The 18,056-nt window shown below is 37.8% G+C and overlaps 1 protein-coding gene across 3 annotated transcripts in view; it reads right to left on the reverse strand.

Moving 5' to 3' along the window:
• Positions 1-18,056, reverse strand: part of PHKB (phosphorylase kinase regulatory subunit beta) — a 249,812-nt gene that overhangs the window by 48,752 nt on the left and 183,004 nt on the right. For all 3 annotated transcript variants that reach the window (XM_045988942.1, XM_045988940.1, XM_045988941.1), the window contains 2 exons: positions 2,495-2,550; positions 1,885-1,978 (listed from right to left, as the gene is read on the reverse strand). In XM_045988942.1, the coding sequence (XP_045844898.1) occupies positions 1,885-1,978; positions 2,495-2,550 (150 nt within the window). The remainder of the gene's footprint in view (positions 1-1,884; positions 1,979-2,494; positions 2,551-18,056) is intronic.

An 18,056-nucleotide genomic window follows, 5' to 3' on the forward strand; every position in this document is an offset into this window, starting at 1 on the left:
AGATTCTTAAGCAGGCTCCACGCCCAGTGCAGAGCCTGACTCGGGGCTCAATCCATGACCCTGAGATCATGACCTGAGCTGAAACAAAGAGCTGGACACTTAACAGACTGAGCCAGCCAGGTGCCCCAAGTCTTCACCTTAGTCTAAATGGAATGCTTCCTATCACCTCCACAGCACCTTGTTAAACATCTATTATAGCACTAATCTAGGTGGATTGTAATTAACTATTTTTCCTGTTATACCAGTAGACTCAGAGTTTACTGAGAACAGGGACAGAGCACAGAGCCATTTTATCTGAGTGCCCCACACAAAATTCTGAACATAGCAGGTGTTCACTAATCAATGAATGCATAAAATGCCACATTTAAGTCATTTGAAGCTGTATTTATCTTTAAAATATTGACTGCATGCTGTCTAGTGGTGTACAGATTCATCTAAGATTTAAAAAAAAAGTTGTAATACAAATTAGGCTTGAAAAAAGTGGAGTCAAGTTTATTTGCTTTGAGTACATGTTTATCAAAGAGTAATAATCTTTGTTACTATTCTCTGGAGTTTTCAGTGAAGAACCCTAAAAAGCAAATATAGCCAGTAATAATAGAGTGTAAGAGACTTAGATTTTCCCCACTTCATGCTGCCTCCTCTCCTTGCCTTCTGGTCCCTCTCCTCTTCTACCACAAAGCCCATTTACATGTTGGCATGATTTCAAAGTGTTACCTACTCTAGGGATCCTTGAATTTTCAGCCTTATCTCTTTAATCAGAGGGGATAAGGCTCTAAATTTGTTAGAAGAAGTTTAAGAGCCCTCAAAGAGCAAGTACTCAGGGTGATATGACACCCAGGTTCTGGTTTTGTTGCCAATGGACGAAGTCCTGTCCAATCAGCAGTGATGCTCTAAGGCCCTGCCTTCTCCTATGCAAAGTACACTTCTCTTCTCTAAGCTTGAATTCCCTGTTGTAGCATTAAGGCTTTGACCACAAATGCTTATATCAACCTAACTGAGCTAATCTTGATTATTTGAGAGAGAAAATTCTAAACACTTACATCAAACACTTCAGAGTTTGTTCCTGTATTGTTTTTAATAATTACTATGTAGAAGTGGTGCCTTATAAATAACTAGTGGAATTGGGCTCCCTGCTCAGTGGGGAGTCTGCTTCTCCTTCCCTCTCTACCCCTCCCCCCTGCTCATGCACACACACTCTCTCTCTCCAGCTCTCTCTCAAATAAATAAAATCTTTGAAAATAAATAAGTAAATAAATAAATAACTGATGGAAGTCAACAATTTCCTGCCCCTAATGGGCAGGAATATTCCTAAACAGGCATTTCTGAATTCATCTGCAGAGTATTACATGCAAAAGGCTCCCAAAGTCACCCTTTAATCCAATCTAAATAGGTACATAACAACATTAAGAATGAACTCAGCTGTTACTTTGAGACTGAGCAAAAGGGTGAGAATTACTTCAGACCCCAAATAGTAAGGCAAAAGAAAAATGGAAGTAGTTATTACCAATAAATATTCCAATGAGAATTTTTCTTTAATAGCTAATGTAAGGGAAAATTACCAAATCCAGTGTAAATGTTAATTTTAAACACAAGGCACTAAAATTCAGATTAACTTGTTATTTAAATGCTCAGTCTAGTTCAGTAATAGATTTTAGAAGTAAGAATCAGTAGACCTATGAATATAAAGTATACACACACAATGCAAGGGTTTTTTAGTAACAATGTCTGATAAGGTAGGTTTCTCAATGGAATGAGAAAGACTTCTGGATTAATGACTCTATCTCAGAATCAGATTTTAACTATGCTAACTGACTGTAAACTAAGTCTAATCTTCATGCTCTAGTACCTCTACAAAGTTGACAGTAAAGAAGTAGAATCACTTACTTTCACCAGCTCCTGCTGAGCCCAAATCTGAATAGGTTCCACCTGTTGAGGAGTTTGAGTCTGAATCCCATACGTGTTGAGGAAAACTTGAAGGCTAAAGAACACAGGGAAAAAGGGAAGAGACATTTTTAGGCAATGCACGTGGAGTGTGGAGAACGGTGGAGGAGGAGGTGGGGAGGAAGGAGACTATGCTAGCTTGGAGAACATTTTAATTTATTAATGTGAGCAATAATGCCATCTGTGCTGGGATCCAGAGGCCCTCTGGTGTTCCTTACTAGGCATCAGGTGGGAGCTCTGGGGGCTGGCAGAAAGAGCAAGCACTGATTTTGGGAATTCCTGTTATCTGTGGCACTGACTCCTCCAAACTACACCCCAGGCAACACTGGCACAGGTCACACAGTCTTTAATATTCACATCAACTAAAACAAAATTATTTTAAACATGAAAGCAATGTTGTTCTGGCACTTAAAGTGACATTAATGACATCCTTGAAACCCTGTCAAGGGGTCTGTGAAATTAATCTCTACCACACACTCAATATTGTAACATAAAGCAATAAGCCCCCCCTCCTTCCTCCCAAAGGAACACACCACCCATCTGGATTTCATACCGTTGGCTTTCTGCTATGAGTGCTACATGAACTACCAAATCATTTTCCAGTGGGCCCTGTAATATAGAATAAGGGAGGGGGGAGAAAAATTTTAAAAGATCTGGCCATCATCAGCTACAATGAGAATCAAGGACAGTATTAACCATCTCTAATCAGTTCATTAAAATGATGGACACCTACTGGCTCCATGCAGTCACCTCTCTTTCCTTGCTCTCCACTGCCTACTAATCAATTTGATGGTGTAGACAGAGTAACAGAACACCAAGGAACAGAAAGCTATAAATCTCACCCTTACCAGAGGGGCTAGCCTGTCAGACCTATTTTAAATGATGCATAAGAGTAGTTTTGGGACTGAGAGTTATTTTCCATCATTTAACTCTGAAGGGAAGAGAAGGAACTAAAAATAAAAACCCAACTTATGCATTCTCTGTAAAATGACTGTGAGTTAAAATTGTTCATTTGACATCTTAACCACATATAAGGCTATTCTCTTTCTTGTTAGCCAATTTTCCTTTGGCACCATATATATCAAAATAGCTTTATTCTAATATATAGTTCCTATAGTAGAGAATGAACTATCCAGTTGATTATGTAATTAACACTGTGTTCATTAAATACAAGCTGTTGGGCTTAATAGTTCTAACCAAAGATACTGTTGGATATTTGTTACTCTTTTTGTGCATGTGTGGAAACAATTCACTATAGCATATATTACACATTGTTAAAATGAACCCAATTTTGAGCCTGTATTAATTAACAGAGGACATTAAGAAGCATCAATAAATTACAGTATTAAGAAGCTCTGAAAATACTGATCAAATGTAATTTCTTCATAGTAATGAATCCAACATTCCCAATAGTATGTTGTAAAATGTCTGATTTACCATCAGTCAGTTCCCCTCTATGGTATTCAATATGTCACTAGAATTTATGTATGATGGAAAGCAAGAAACACCAGAATACATATATCAGCAGTAAATATCATACATTCAAAAGGATGGTTCCCAGAATCATCGTGAAAATGCCATTTTGGCAAGACTTCCATGTGATTTAAATGAATATATAAGAGAAAATACGATATAACAACCCAACAAAAATAAATACACATTAAAAATGCCATAAATTCTATTTTTATTTGATAAAGACCTTAAAAGTTAATGTTACTCATGAGGAAGAGAAAAAAAATTAATTATTCACAGTCTCATCAAGATCTCTAACACCAAATGAATACATTAAGCCTATTTCTCTCAGACGAAATCTAGTATTTACTTCATCAAAAGAAGTAACCTTAGAGTGGGCAAATTACCCATAATCTTCAGGACAATTAGGGATTCTTAAATAAAAAGCAAGTGAATACATATACAAGAATGCAGATAACATTTCAATAACAATAGATAAGGAATTTTATAGATTAGGATTGGCAAATTGGTATCTTTTTTTTTAATCACAGACCTTTTAGGATAATATTGTTTCCACTGGTATGACAGAGTACTCAGATCTAAAATGCCCACTACACATGTTGAATTATAATAAATATTATAGTTAGGGGACTATTAGATGGCTGAAGAATTTTTTTCATTGTAAAAACTCAGCATTTCAGCCATAGCCCAACTGGGACACTGCACCCCACTTCTACCCCAGAAGGAATTCAGCATGGGGGGTCTCACCCATATAATCGTAACAACTGTCCTTATCTCGGAGAATTGCTGAGGATTTAGGGAGGGAACAAAGTGCTAGGCACAGTATTGACACCTAACAAAAATAAAGACACTAATACTTACTGCAGTTGTATTTACTATTTTTACACCTATCCTAGAACACCTGCTCCTCTCTTCCTTGTTGAGGTTTGCTTTAATACCTAGCTCACCCTAGGCTTCTACCATTCTAAGACATGAAGACCGTCTATTACTCCATTTTTATATGGCTAGGTCTTCCTCCAAAGAATTCCAAACGTCTTTTAAAAGAAATCCTCAGGTAAGTTACCACTTTCTAATTTTCTCTCCTTCTATTCTCAAACACAGACTATAGCTATCTTTTTACCTTTCTTGCCTCTATAATTCTGCATTCTGCCATCTAACCTACTTTGCCTTTAGAGATTGAAAACCTCATACTTAAGTCCTTGGTTTCTACTCATTGAATTTCTTTCTCTTTCTTTGTCTCTCTCACCAAACTCAATTACTCGGGGAGTTAAAATTATGACCTCTAAGCCGATCATTTCATATTTATATTTCTAGTCCTGAGCTTTCTCTTGAGTTCTAGTGCCCATATTTTTAACTTCCTGGACATTTTCTCCTGGCTATTTCCAAAGTTAAAAGTTCCAGAACTCAACACCTCACCAACCCTACCTCCATCCTAAACAGGCTCCTCTAGCTCAGAATGTCAGAATCACCTTTCACTCCTGTTTTTTATCCTCCATATCCAGTTTGTCACCAAAATCCTGTTAATCTTTCCCTCATAAAGTACGAATCTTCTTTTCTTGAATCTTCTTTTCATTTCTGTAGCAGTATTCAGGATTGGAAAGTACTAACCACAGCAACAAACACTTCACGAAATAATCAACAGTCTATGTGCAAGGCACTGTTCTAACAAACCATTATTTCCATTTTCCAGATTAAAAAAACTGAGGCAAAGAAAGCTTAAGTAACTTATCCAAGGATATGGAGCTAGCTAACAGCAAAGCTAGAATTCAGACACAGGCAACTTGATGGCAGCATCTTTGCTCATACTCACTCAGTTATTCTGCCTCTCAGAGATGGAAAAGGGGCAGATGCTAAAATGGAAAGATCCACATACAAATCCAATCTTATCACTTGATCCTGCATGATCCAGGTCATCTAATAGATGCCTTCAACTTGCCATGAACAAGACTGAACCACTGAATTCCATCCCTAAAACCACTCATCATCAAAGTATTTATTTCTTTAAGGTCTCACACTATGTGCTCATTTGATCTGGCCAAACACGTGTAAATCATTCTTGACTACTTTTTCCTTCAAACCTCCTGACAACAACAACAACAAAAAGATAAGTTATTAAGCACCATGTAACCATCATCATAACACCCATACTAGGTAGGTAACTATTATTCTTATTTACTAATGAGACAACTGAGGCATGGAGTTGTTAAAATAAATTGAGCTAACATCAACAGATAACAAGTGGCAAAGGGGGAATCCAAATCTGGGCAGTCTCATCTATCTCTTAAACATTATAGTATCTGCCTCTCTAAGGTGCTACTAATTCACCAGTCATATTGGTCCTACCTCTAAAGCATGTCTCAAACACACCACCTCTCTCCACCTTCACTGCTGCGACCACCCTACTCAAAGTTGCCATATCTTTCACTTGGTCAATAAAACAGTTGTAACTACCTCAGTCTTACCCCACCATTCACAGCAGTCCATTCTGCAAACAGCAATGAGGATTTTTTTTTCAAAAAGTGTAAATCATACCATTTCACCACCACCTCATTCCATCCTACTCCCATGCAAACATACATACATACTCTGTTATAACTCTCCAGTGGTTTCCTTTTGCCCACAGAATATGAACCAAACTGCTTACTATGGCCTACCATGGCTTGCATGATCTAGCTCTAGCCTACCTCTTCTTTCTCATTCTCCCTCCCTTCCTTTACCATGTTTTAGCCCCAATGGATTCTGTTTGTCCCTTGAACAAGCCAGCTGTGTTTCTATCACAGGGCCTTTGCACTTGCAGAACTTCTGTTTGGAATGTTTTTCCTTTCCAATTATTTTGTGAATGCCTTCTTGTTATGCAGGTCTCAACCATTATTCCTTCCTCAGAAAGGTCTTCTCTCTCTACCACAGCCAGCCTCTCTCTATCATTTTATCTTATTTTGTCTACTTCTTAGTATTTATCAGCTCCAGAAATTATATTGCATTATTTACTTAAATGTTCAATGTTATTCATTCCCATCAGAAAGTAACTCCCTGAGGACAGGAACCTTAATCTATTGTCTCCACTGCTATGTCCCCATTGCCTAAAACAGTACCTAAGCACATAGCTGGTGCCTACTATTTGATGAATGACTGCTCAAGAAAGTTTCTCAATTATGTGTTTATCTGTAAAGTGGGAATAATGATATGTAAGCTGCCTAAAATGGAGGGGAAAAATCAAACAAAAGAGGGCATGTAATACATTTACAAACTGATCTGCTAAACACATGATATCTATACTATTTATTCTGCCATTCTCTGTCAGTATTCCTTGCTAAGCCTCCCTTTCTTCACTGGTAAAATGGAATAATAAAAGTATCTATTTCATAGGATTATGAGGATAATACAGAGCACATAGAAGCATTTAACACAGTGTCTGACATATCCTCTTAAGTGTTCAAAAAACATTAGCCTTCTCATCAACCCCAGAAATAGAACCATAATTCTGACTGATTGTAATATGCTTCCTCAAATTCCTGCTTCATACCTGCATCTCCCCATCTTCTGTATTTTATAGTCAGGTTAATTTTCTTATGTCAGTGATTTACATAACAGAAGCGGTCAAAAAATACTTGTTGAATGAATGAAGACAAGGGAGGAAAGAGGGTGAGTAAACATATATTTATGTAATGTTTAGGATATCACTTCTTACTCTAAAACCAGTGTTTCCCAAATAAAGGTCCAACTTCCAAACGACCTTTACAATGTAACCACTACCTATGGTTCCCTGTTTACCTCCCATCTGTTTGCCTAAGAGCACGCCACTAAAAACAGTTCACGCCTGTCCATCTCAAGTTTCTATTGTCCTTCTATACGTCAACATTTTAACTGCTCCTTTGTTCCTGTCTATCCAGATCCTGACCCACTCTTTCAACATAGTCTCCTCCATAAACTCACCAAACATCAGGGTGTCCAGATATCTTCTGTCCCCTATCAGCAAAAGCAGGTAATGTCTGTATGAGTTACTTGACAATACTCATATTGTCTCACTGAAAGGCTTTTTGCACGCTTATACGTGGCCTGTACAGAATGAACTACAGAGTGCACCCCTTGAGGGGCCCCTCACTTTTCTTACCTCGCTTGTATACAATACCTTATATTAAAATAAAGACAGTTGGTGCTCATTTGGTGGTCTGAAAGAAAAATCTTGTTTTTAAAGTACTGTTGTTTATATTTATTAACAATATATAAACTATCCCTTGAATATACAAAACAGATGTTTGCAAATACAAACAGTATATTTTTAACAAAGGAAAATAATCATAATTTAGTGTACACATATTTATATAAACAATCAAAGGATGTACACAGGTCATCTTAATCACATGACTGAGGATCAACAACCTATGGTTAGAAATATTCTGATTTAAAACTTCCGTTTTTACAAATGAATCAAGTCAGGTTTTAAAAAAATTTTTTACTCTGGGGGCGCCTGGGTGGCTCAGTGGGTTAATGCCTCTGCCTTCGGCTCAGGTCATGATCCCAGGGTTCTGGGATCGAGCCCCACATCGGGCTCTCTGCTCGGCAGGGAGCCTGCTTCCTCCTCTCTCTCTGCCTGCCTCTCTGCCTACTTGTGATCTCTGTCTGTCAAATAAATAAATAAATCTTTTAAAAAAATTTTTTTTTACTCTGATAAAAACCACGTAACACAAAATTTAGCATCTTCACCATGTTTAAGTGTACAGTAGTAGAAGAGGAATTTTTATAGCATAAGTTGCCCATAAGATAGGCACTACCTGTATTAACACTGTAACTCATCTTGCTAAAAATTTAAAACTACGGTAATTAAAACACTGCAGGTACATCTGTCTAGATTCTAGTTTTTAAATTACCCAAATCAGGTCAAAGCAGCAAAGCTAGGAGATTTGCAGCTGGGAACTATAAATAAAACAGTGTAATACAACTTTCAAAGGTTATACAGAGAAACTTTAATGTGAATGTGCCTTGATGGTTTCCTTCCCCTTTTCTTCTTTCAATTTAATTTTTTAAATAGATAATTCATATGGTTCAAAATTTCAAAATTATTCAAGTTTTCAATGAAGTGTCTCTCCTTCCTACCTGTGGCCCCAGCATCCAGCCAATTCCCCACTGTCTACCAACAACGTAACTGCTAGGATTATTTAATGCCCCTTGCCAGAGTTTACCTAGAAAAGCAAACATTTACATTCTTATCTTCTCATACTTTTAGATGAAAAGCAGCATACTATCAGCTACTTTCCCACTCAGTAATTACAGATCGTGATGCACTTTTTATATATTAGTATATAGAACACAACCTCATTTTTTGTTATAACTCCTTGGTATTCCCTTTTATAAATGTACCTTCTTATTCATGTCATCTTTACACATCTTTTATCATTTAAGGCTAGTCAACGTTTGCAACAAATCTCTGGACAGGGTTATGGTGGATTCTACATAGTGGAATCATTAATTATCAGGTTTCAATTTTGCTTATAAGAGCAGAACAGGCACTTAACCTAAATCATTCATAGGCATTCCTATCACTGGATTATTTGGGTCACTAGAAGACACTTATCAGAAAAAATCAGTAGGATTCAATTTTGAGAGGGGTCAGTAAAAAGTTTGAATATTTTCTAGGAGAAAGCACAGAAAGATGCACAGATGTCCTTTTATAGGCATATCTCATTTTATTGCAGTTCCCTTTACTGCATTTTGCAGATGATTAAGTTTTTTACGAATTGAAGGTTTGTGGCAACCCTACATTGGGTAAGACTATTGGCATCATTTTTCCAACAGTATTTGCTTACTCATGTCTCTGTGTCACATTTTGATAATTCTCACAATATTTTAAACTTTTTCATTTTTATTATACTTGTTATGCTGATCTGTGATCAGTGATCTTTAATGTTATGATTAAAATTGTTTTAGGGTGCCATAAACCTACCCATAAAAGCTAGCTAACTTAACTGACAAATGTTGTGTGCGTTCTCATTTACACCGACTGGCCCATTCTCTCTCTCTCTCCTCAGGCTTCCCTATTTCCCAAGACACAACAACGTTGAAATTCAGCCAATTAATAACCCTATAATGGCCTCTAAGTGTGCAAGTGAAAAGAAGTCTCATGCTTCTCATTTTAAATCAAAAGCTAGAAATGATTAAGTTCTGTGAGGAAGGCATATCAAAAACCAGGACAGGCTGAGAACTAGGCTCCAGTTAGTCAAGTTGTGGAGGCAAAGGAAAAGTTCTTGAGGGCAATAAAAAGTGCTATGCCAGTGAACATACACATGATCTGAAAGTGAAACACCCTTATTGGTGATATGGAGAAAGTTTCCGTGGTTTAGATAGATTGAACCAGTCATAGCATTCCCTACGCCAAAACTTAATTCAGAGCAAGGCCCTAACTCTCATCAATTCTATGAAGGCAGAGAAAGGTGAAGAAGCTGCAGGAGACGTTTGAAGCTAGCCGAGATTGGTTTATGAGGTTTAAGGAAAGAAGCCATCTTTATTACATCAAAGTGCAAAGTGAACAGCAAGTGCTGATGTAGAAGCTGCAGTGAGTTTTCTGGAGGATCTAGCTAAGATAATTAGTAAAGATGGCTACAACAAACAACAGATTTTCAACGTAGATAAAACAGCCTTCTATTGGAGGAAAATGCCATCTAGAACTTTCAAACCTGGAGAGAAGCCATTGCTTGGCTTCAAATGACAGGCTGACTCTTGTTAGAAGCTAATGCAACTGATGACTTTAAACTGAAGCCAATGTTCATTTACCATTCTGAAAATCTTGGGGTCCTTAAGAATTATGCTAAATCTACTCTGCCTGTGCTCTATAAATGGAACAACAAAAGCTCGATGACAGCCCATCTATTTACAACATTGTTTATTGAATATTTTAAGCTCATTGTTGAGATCCACAGCACAGAAGAAAAGATTCCTTTCAAAATGTAACTGCTCATTGACTGTGTACCTGGTCATCCAAGATCTCTGATGAAGATGTACAATGAAATTAAAGTTTTCATGTCTGCTAACACAACATCCATTCTGCAGCCCATCAAAGAGTAATTTCGACCTTCAAGTCTTACTTAAGAATACATTTGTTAAGATTATAGAGGCCACAAATAGGGATTCTCTGAGGGGTCTGGGCAAAGTAGATTGAAAACCTTCTGGAAAAGATCCACCACACTAGTTGCCATCAAGAGCATTTATGATTCATGGTAAGAGGTCAAAATATCAACATCAACGGGAGTTTGGAAGAAGCTAATTCCAATTCTCAAAGATAACTTGGAGGGGTTCAAGACCTCAGTGGAGGAAGTATCAGCAGATGTGGTGGAAAGAGCAAGAGAAGTAGAATTAGAAGTGGAGCCTGGAGGTGTGACTGAATTGCTGTAATCTCAAGACAAAACTTTAATGGATGAGGAGTTGCTTCTTATGGATAAAAAAGAAAGTGGTTTTTTGAAATGAAATCTACTCCTGGTGAAGATACTATGAAGACTATTAAAATGACAACAAAGAATTTAGAATGTTACATAAACTTAATTGATAAAGCATCAGCAGGGTTTGAGAGGACTGATCCCAATTCTGAAAGAAGTTCTATTGTGGGTAAAATTCTACCAAATACATTACATAGAAATAATTTATGAAAGAGACACTCAATGTGGCAAACCTCATTATTGTCTCAGTTTAAGAAATAGCTATATCACCCCAACCTTCAGCAACTACCACTTTAATTAGGCAGCAGCCATCAAGATCAAGGCAAGACCTTCCATCAATAAGAAGATTATGACTCGCTAAAAAGTTCAAATGCTGGTCATCATTTTTTTTTAGCAATAAAGTATTTTTTTTAATTGAGCCATGTTCATTGTTTTAGACATAATGCTATTATACTATTAACAGACTATAGTATAGTATAAACGTAACTTTTATATGCACTGGGAAACCAAAACTTAATTTGACTTGCTTTATTGAGATATTTGGTTTATTGCAATAGTCTGAAGTCAAAACCATAGTATTTCCAAGGTACAACTACATAAGTAATTAATGGAAATAACACAAGAATTTATTAGTAAGATTTATATTATCATGTTATTGATTATATTTATTTTGCAGTGTAGTTTAGAATGTCAAAATTTAAAATATCTTGATAAATAAATAAAATAAATAAAATAAAATATCTTGAAATAACCTGCTGTTAAAGATGCATTATTTAGATGGCTGCATAGTATTCCATTGTGTATATATACCACATCTTCTTTATCCATTCATCTGTTGATGGACATCTAGGTTCTTTCCATAGTCTGGCTATTGTAGACAAAAGAAATGAAATCTTGCCATTTGCGACGACGTGGATGGAACTAGAGCGTATCATGCTTAGTGAAATAAGTCAATCGGAGAAAGACAACTATCATATGATCTCCCTGATATGAGGACATGGAGAAGCAACATGGGGGGGTAGGGGGATAGGAGAAGAATAAATGAAACAAGATGGGATTGGGAGGGAGACAAACCATAAATGACTCTTAATCTCACAAAACAAACTGGGGGTTGCTGGGGGGAGGTGGGATTGGGAGAGGGGGAGCGGGCTATGGACATTGGGGAGGGGAGGCAAACCATAAGAGACTATGGACTCTGAAAAACAACCTGAGGGTTTTGAAGGGTCAGGGGTGGGAGGTTGGGGGAACAGGTGGTGGGTAATGGGGAGGGCACGTTTTGCATGGAGCACTGGGTGTTGTGCAAAAAGAATGAATACTGTTACGCTGAAAAAAATAAATAAAATGGAAAAAAAAAAAAGACATTAAATTCATAATTTAAAAACTTAAAAAAAAAAAAAGATGCATTATTTAAGCTCTATGTTATATAGCGTCACAAGAATTCCCATATTGTAAGATCAGGAAACCAATAAGGAAATAGGTGAAATAATTTGTCAAAAGTCATTATGTATAGCCCGTGATAGAGCTTAAACCTGACTGCAGGTATGTCTAAGTCCAAAGTCACAAAGTCAGCATGGCACATGTCACAGCATGTAAACTGCTGTTGTGGTTTATATTAGGACTCTCCAGAGAAGGAGAACTGATAGGGTGTATATGTGTGAATTAAGGGCAGAAAAAGATTTACTATAAAGAATTGGTTCAGGCAATTACAGTGTCTGCTAAGTTCCCAGACCCACAGGTTGAATCAGCAGGTAGAAGACCAAGGAGAGTTGATGGTATAGTTCATCTGAAGGCCAGGAGGCTCAATACCCATTTCAAACCCAGAAGCAGGAAAAAAGTTGATGTCCCAGTTCAAGGCCATCAGGCAGGGAAAATCCTCTCTTACTCAGGGAAGAGTCACCTCTCTGTTCTATTCAGGCTTTCATAGATAAAGCCCACCCAGATGAGGGAAAGCAATCTGACTTGCACAGTCTACTGATTTAAATGTTAGTCTTCTCCCTAAATACCCTCACCCTCATCCAGAACATTTGATCAAATATTGGGATGCTGTGTGTCCCAATACAGTTGACACAAAAAATAAAATCATGGGGGGCAGAGTGGCAAGCAAAAACCTTGCGACCCAACAGTCCACTCTTCATCCACTTTAGATCAGGTTTTTAAAAAAACTCAACTCTAGGTTTGTCTACAAAACCCATTTTCTTATCTGCTTTTTGATAAAATATAATTCTGAAGTTCTTGGCAATTAAATTAAAAAATTATCTCTTCTAATAAATAATGTATACAAGTATATAGAATTCATAATTCTTCCTTTTGGAACATCATATTGAACCCCAGTGCAGTAGTTTTATTTTTTAAATGCCCTATGTTGCTTAAAATAATCTATTGTGGCTGGCTTGAATGCGTCTTTTACTGAAAAAAGGGCAAGGGAGAAGAGAAAGAAGAAAAGAAAAAAGCAGCCAACAAATAAATGGGTCGTACCTCATCCAAGGCTAGTCTTGCCTCAAGGGTAGTACATTTGAAACATTCCATGCCTCTGTTTTTGGGGCCTTACAGAAACTCATTTATGCTCATTAGCCTTCATCAGTAGGTCCTGCCAACAGCCAGCATTTTTTCATTACACTCATTTTTCAGCAAAACCTCATTAGCTGAAGAAACCAAGCAGATGCTTTATACATCTCAATTCCAACTGGAGACACTGCACCCGCAGTATTTTTCCTATAGGAGCCAAGTAACAGGATACAGCAGTTTGAACACAGGCACATCCTGACTGGAACACATTGGCATCTTGTTCTGACATTTCCAACCAAGCCAAAGCAGCAACATGGAGAAAATTAATAGGGAAGCAGAGAAAAGGTAAGTAGAAATACCAGAGGAATAACAATATCAAGCATGGTTAAAGAGCTAAACTCAGCTCAAGAGGAGAGCTGGCCAGGGAAGAAACGGCCCTGTAGGATCCTGTATTTATACGCCCCATTAATGATAATATAAGCTTTCTACTTAAGAGGAAAACAAATGAATTTTTAAAAAGTATTCCCAGATCTCAGACACATAGGTTCAAATGCCGGAATGAATAAATCAGGCAATGTCTTTTGACAGCAGGCCTTTCAATGACTGCAATTATCTTGGAAGAGAATACTGATCATCACTTTGTCACAATGAATTGATTTGTAAAACTGTTTTCCCTCCTTTCTAAGCACTTGCTGTAACTGGATGTTTCTATATTTTTATCTTAAAGACATGACAGTGCCAAAGATCTTGCTACTTCTTGGAAACAATGCTAAAATGCTACATGGGCCCAGATGGAGAAAGCCTGACTCATGGTGTCCACACAGCTTTAATCACAACTAGGGGGAGGAACAAATTATGGGAAACTTATAGCAACACATCAGGAATGACTGATAAAATGAAATGAGACAGGGGAGGCAAAGGCAAAAGAGGAAAAGCAGAGTTTCCAAAACTCTGGTCATTTCCCTCTCAGAGTTTTTGTCATTTCAAAGGGCTTCAGTTCCTGGATTACCACCAATGAAAGGCCTCTAAAAGGTAGATGAAAGGAAACCATCTTTTTAGAATCATGGGGGCAGGGAGGGGGTGTGGAGGAAGCAAGCAGAGCAAGCCAACTTGCTTTGGTCTTCCCTTTTAGGTGCTTGTACTGAGTAGAGTACCCTGATGTCTGAGCTGAAAAGGTCAGAGATGGAAGGGGCTGTTTTTATCACCTGGAACTTGGGGAAAAGGGTAATGAAAAAGGTGTGAGAGTGTCTATGGGAGAGACTGGGTGGCAAGACTTCACTTAAGCCAGAGCAGCGTAACTTTGTTGTATTTGTTGTTGCTGCTCTAGTTTTTTATTTTAATTCCAGGATAGTTAACATACAGCAGCAAAAGTCTGAACTATTGTATATGCTGAGATTCTGCCAAAGATTTTGTGTGAAAAATAGGTTTCCTTGATAAAAAATCAGTAATCCACTTGATGGGTAAGAAGACTCGGGCCCAGCCAGAGGAAATAGTCCAAATCCAGGACTCGGGACTGATTTGGTCCAGAGTTCTCTCTAATATGTCAGACTGCTTCATCTTACTGGTTATATAGGCAACGTGTCAGTACACTAGAGAAATGGTAAGCACGTGACTCTACTTATAAGTGGAAATGGACAGGCCACATATGCAGTCATTCCAACGTGACAGCCACCTAAGAAGGGTGGTCTTAAAGGAAGAGGAGTACAAAAACCTGTGCTACTTTCTCTTTCAGTATTTTATGCATACCCCAAGGACAAGAAGCTTGGACTAGTAAGACAGTGCAAGGGAAAAACTGTGGCAAGATTTATGGCTGCTGGCTTAGAGATCAAACAGCTACAGAGTATCCAGGAAGCTCTAGAATCCAGCAAGCCTTTAACCATATATAGCTATCTTCACTGGTTGAGGCCAAACTGTTTCTAGTGTGGATTCTCAGAAAGGACCTGACACAGGGGAGACACCAGACCATCACTCTAAGCAGAGTAAACCTAAATGCCTTCCATACCCTTGAGAGCACAATTCAACAATGTTGTATACTAGAAATGCTCCCACCTTAGACGGTTTGCTTATTCATTCATTAGTCCAGACATCATGGCAGTTACTAGGAATGGCAGAAAGACAGATGAAACATTACCCCTATTCTTCATGAACTCCGCATTTCACAGAGAAGGCAAACTATTCTTGTAGTTCAGTAGGATACTAAATACAATGCTCTTAATGGTTGCTCTGAAGACAAAAGAGGAAGCATCTAATTTAGACTCAGAAAGTTAAGGAGAACTTTATAGAAAAGGTATCTGAGCTGTTGGTTCTTAAAGGATAAAAACTTGCTATTCGTGAATTTATTTAGTAAATATTTCTCTTCAGTTATGTGTCAGACAAATAAGACAAAATCCTTCTCTCATGAAACTTACATTTCCGTCTGGGAGAGATAGACAATTAATAAATAAAATGTATAGGTAACTAAATAATGAAAAACAACAATAAATTGGATAAATGTAAAGGGTAATATAACAGAGTGACTGAAGATAGGAGCTAATTTAGATTGATGGCCAAAAAATAATTCTTTTCAGGGAGTCATTAAATTTGAGACTGAATTCAAAAACAAATGAGCATGTCAGGCAGAAGGAATACCATGTGCAAAGGCCCTGAGATTGAAACCCTTGAAGGATTTGAGGAACTGAGAGGAGAGTGTCTGGAACATAACAGGCAAGCAAAAGAATGATAAGAGATGGGGGTGGAATTAAGGCCTAGCAGTGCTTACTAAGGCAACGAGGCATTTGGTTTTCAACCAAGTGAAATGAAAGCTACTAAAAGGGTTTCAGGGGAGCCTGGTGGCTCAGTGGGTTAAAGCCTCCGCCTTCGGCTTAGGTCATGATCCCAGGATCCTGGGATCGAGCCCCACATCGGGCTCTCTGCTCAGCGGGGAGCCTGCTTCCTCCTCTCTCTCTGCCTGCCTCTCTGCCTACTTGTGATCTCTGTCTGTCAAAAAAAAAAAAAAAAAAAAAGGGTTTCAAACATGAAAAAGACAATGTAATTTACATTTCTTAGAATACATATATTCTATTTATTACATATATGTATATGTAATAAATACATATATTGAGCATACTATATAGGCCAGGCTCCGCCCAAGAATTATATTATGATGACTACTATATACACATGGGTTGCAGAGGGCAGAGTGGACACAAGGTGATGTAGGTTATAGCAGTGAGAATGAAGGAGCAAGTGGAAAGATTTCAAGAATATTTAGGAAATAGAATTGGCAGGACTGGATTTGGAAGGGGAAAAGTAGTGACACAAGAAGAGAGAAAAGAAAGATTACTTTTATACTTTAACAGAGTTTAAAAGGAAGAGGGAATGTTCAATGGTGCTGAATATCTTGGAGGCCAAACAGACTTGAATCTGAAAAGAGATCACTGGATCTATCAATTAGAAAATCATTAGAAACCTCACTTATTTGTGGAGCATAACAAATAACATGGAGGACATAGGGAGATGGAGAGGAGAAGGAAGTTGAGGGAAATTGGAAGGGGAGGCAAACCATTAGAGACTATGGACTCTGAAAAACAACCTGAGGGTTTTGAAGGGGTGGGGGGTGGGAGGTTGGGGGAACCAGGTGGTGGGTAGTAGGGAGGGCACGTATTGCATGGAGCACTGGGTGTTGTGCAAAAACAATGAATACTGTTACGCTGAAAAAATAAATAAATATTAAAAAAAATGAAAATCATTAGAAACCTTTTGCAAGTGGTTTTGGTGGAGTGATGACAGAAGCATCTAAACTGTGTAAGTAAGCAGTGACTGGAAGTTGAGGAAATGGGAGATAGTGGCAAGTACTTTTCTACAATGTCTGAAAGAGAAGGAGACAATGGAAGTTAAGATAAGTCCTTAAGAGAGACGCAGTCAAGGAAATAGTTTTTTTTAGTTTTTTTGGTCAGGAGACAAACATGTTTATAGATTCAGGAGAAAAAATAAGTAGAGAGAAAAAGGCTGAAATATAGAAGAAAGAATGGATATCAATATAGAACATGTAAAAGGTTGAGGGGAAAAGTTGAGCTTTTCCTCAGGTAGGTTACTGCCTACCATGGGGGCTTTCCTTAGACTTCTGGGATTCAGAAGAAAAGACAAGGATGAGGCAAGGATGTCAATATGTTCTAGAATCCATTAATTTAGCTTTAATCTTTATGTTTCTGGACCCTTCTGAGACCTTAAAACTCTATCTTCCAGGTTTAACAATTTTGCCCTTGTACAGCATGAAAAGGCTCACGCTCTGCTACAGAGTATTATTCATTGTTCATTACCACATTGAACTCACATATTCTTGGGCTGATTTTATTAGTTTCTTCAGTCTGTAAATAATACTATTAGAAGAGTCACAATCAATGTCCATTTATCTGACCATGACACAGTGTCCCTTAAAATTTATCTCCATCACCCAGGGGCTCCTGGGTGGCTCAGTTGGCTACGCATCTGCCTTTGGCTCAGGTCATGATCCTGCAGTTCCAGGATCAAGTCCCGCATCAGGCTCCCTGATCAGTGGGGAGTCTGCTTCTCCCTCTGCCTCTCCCCCTCTCATGTTCTCTCTCTCTCTCATTCTTTATTTCTCAAATAAATAAAATGGTTATTAAAAATAAATAATATGAAAATTATATGCATTAATGGAATATGGTCTTCTACTAGCTTCTGAAAGTAATTTTTGAAAGATATATTTCT

This window comes from Meles meles, chromosome 19 (assembly GCF_922984935.1).
Source record: "Meles meles chromosome 19, mMelMel3.1 paternal haplotype, whole genome shotgun sequence".
In the NCBI taxonomy this organism is placed as follows: Eukaryota; Metazoa; Chordata; class Mammalia; order Carnivora; family Mustelidae; genus Meles; species Meles meles.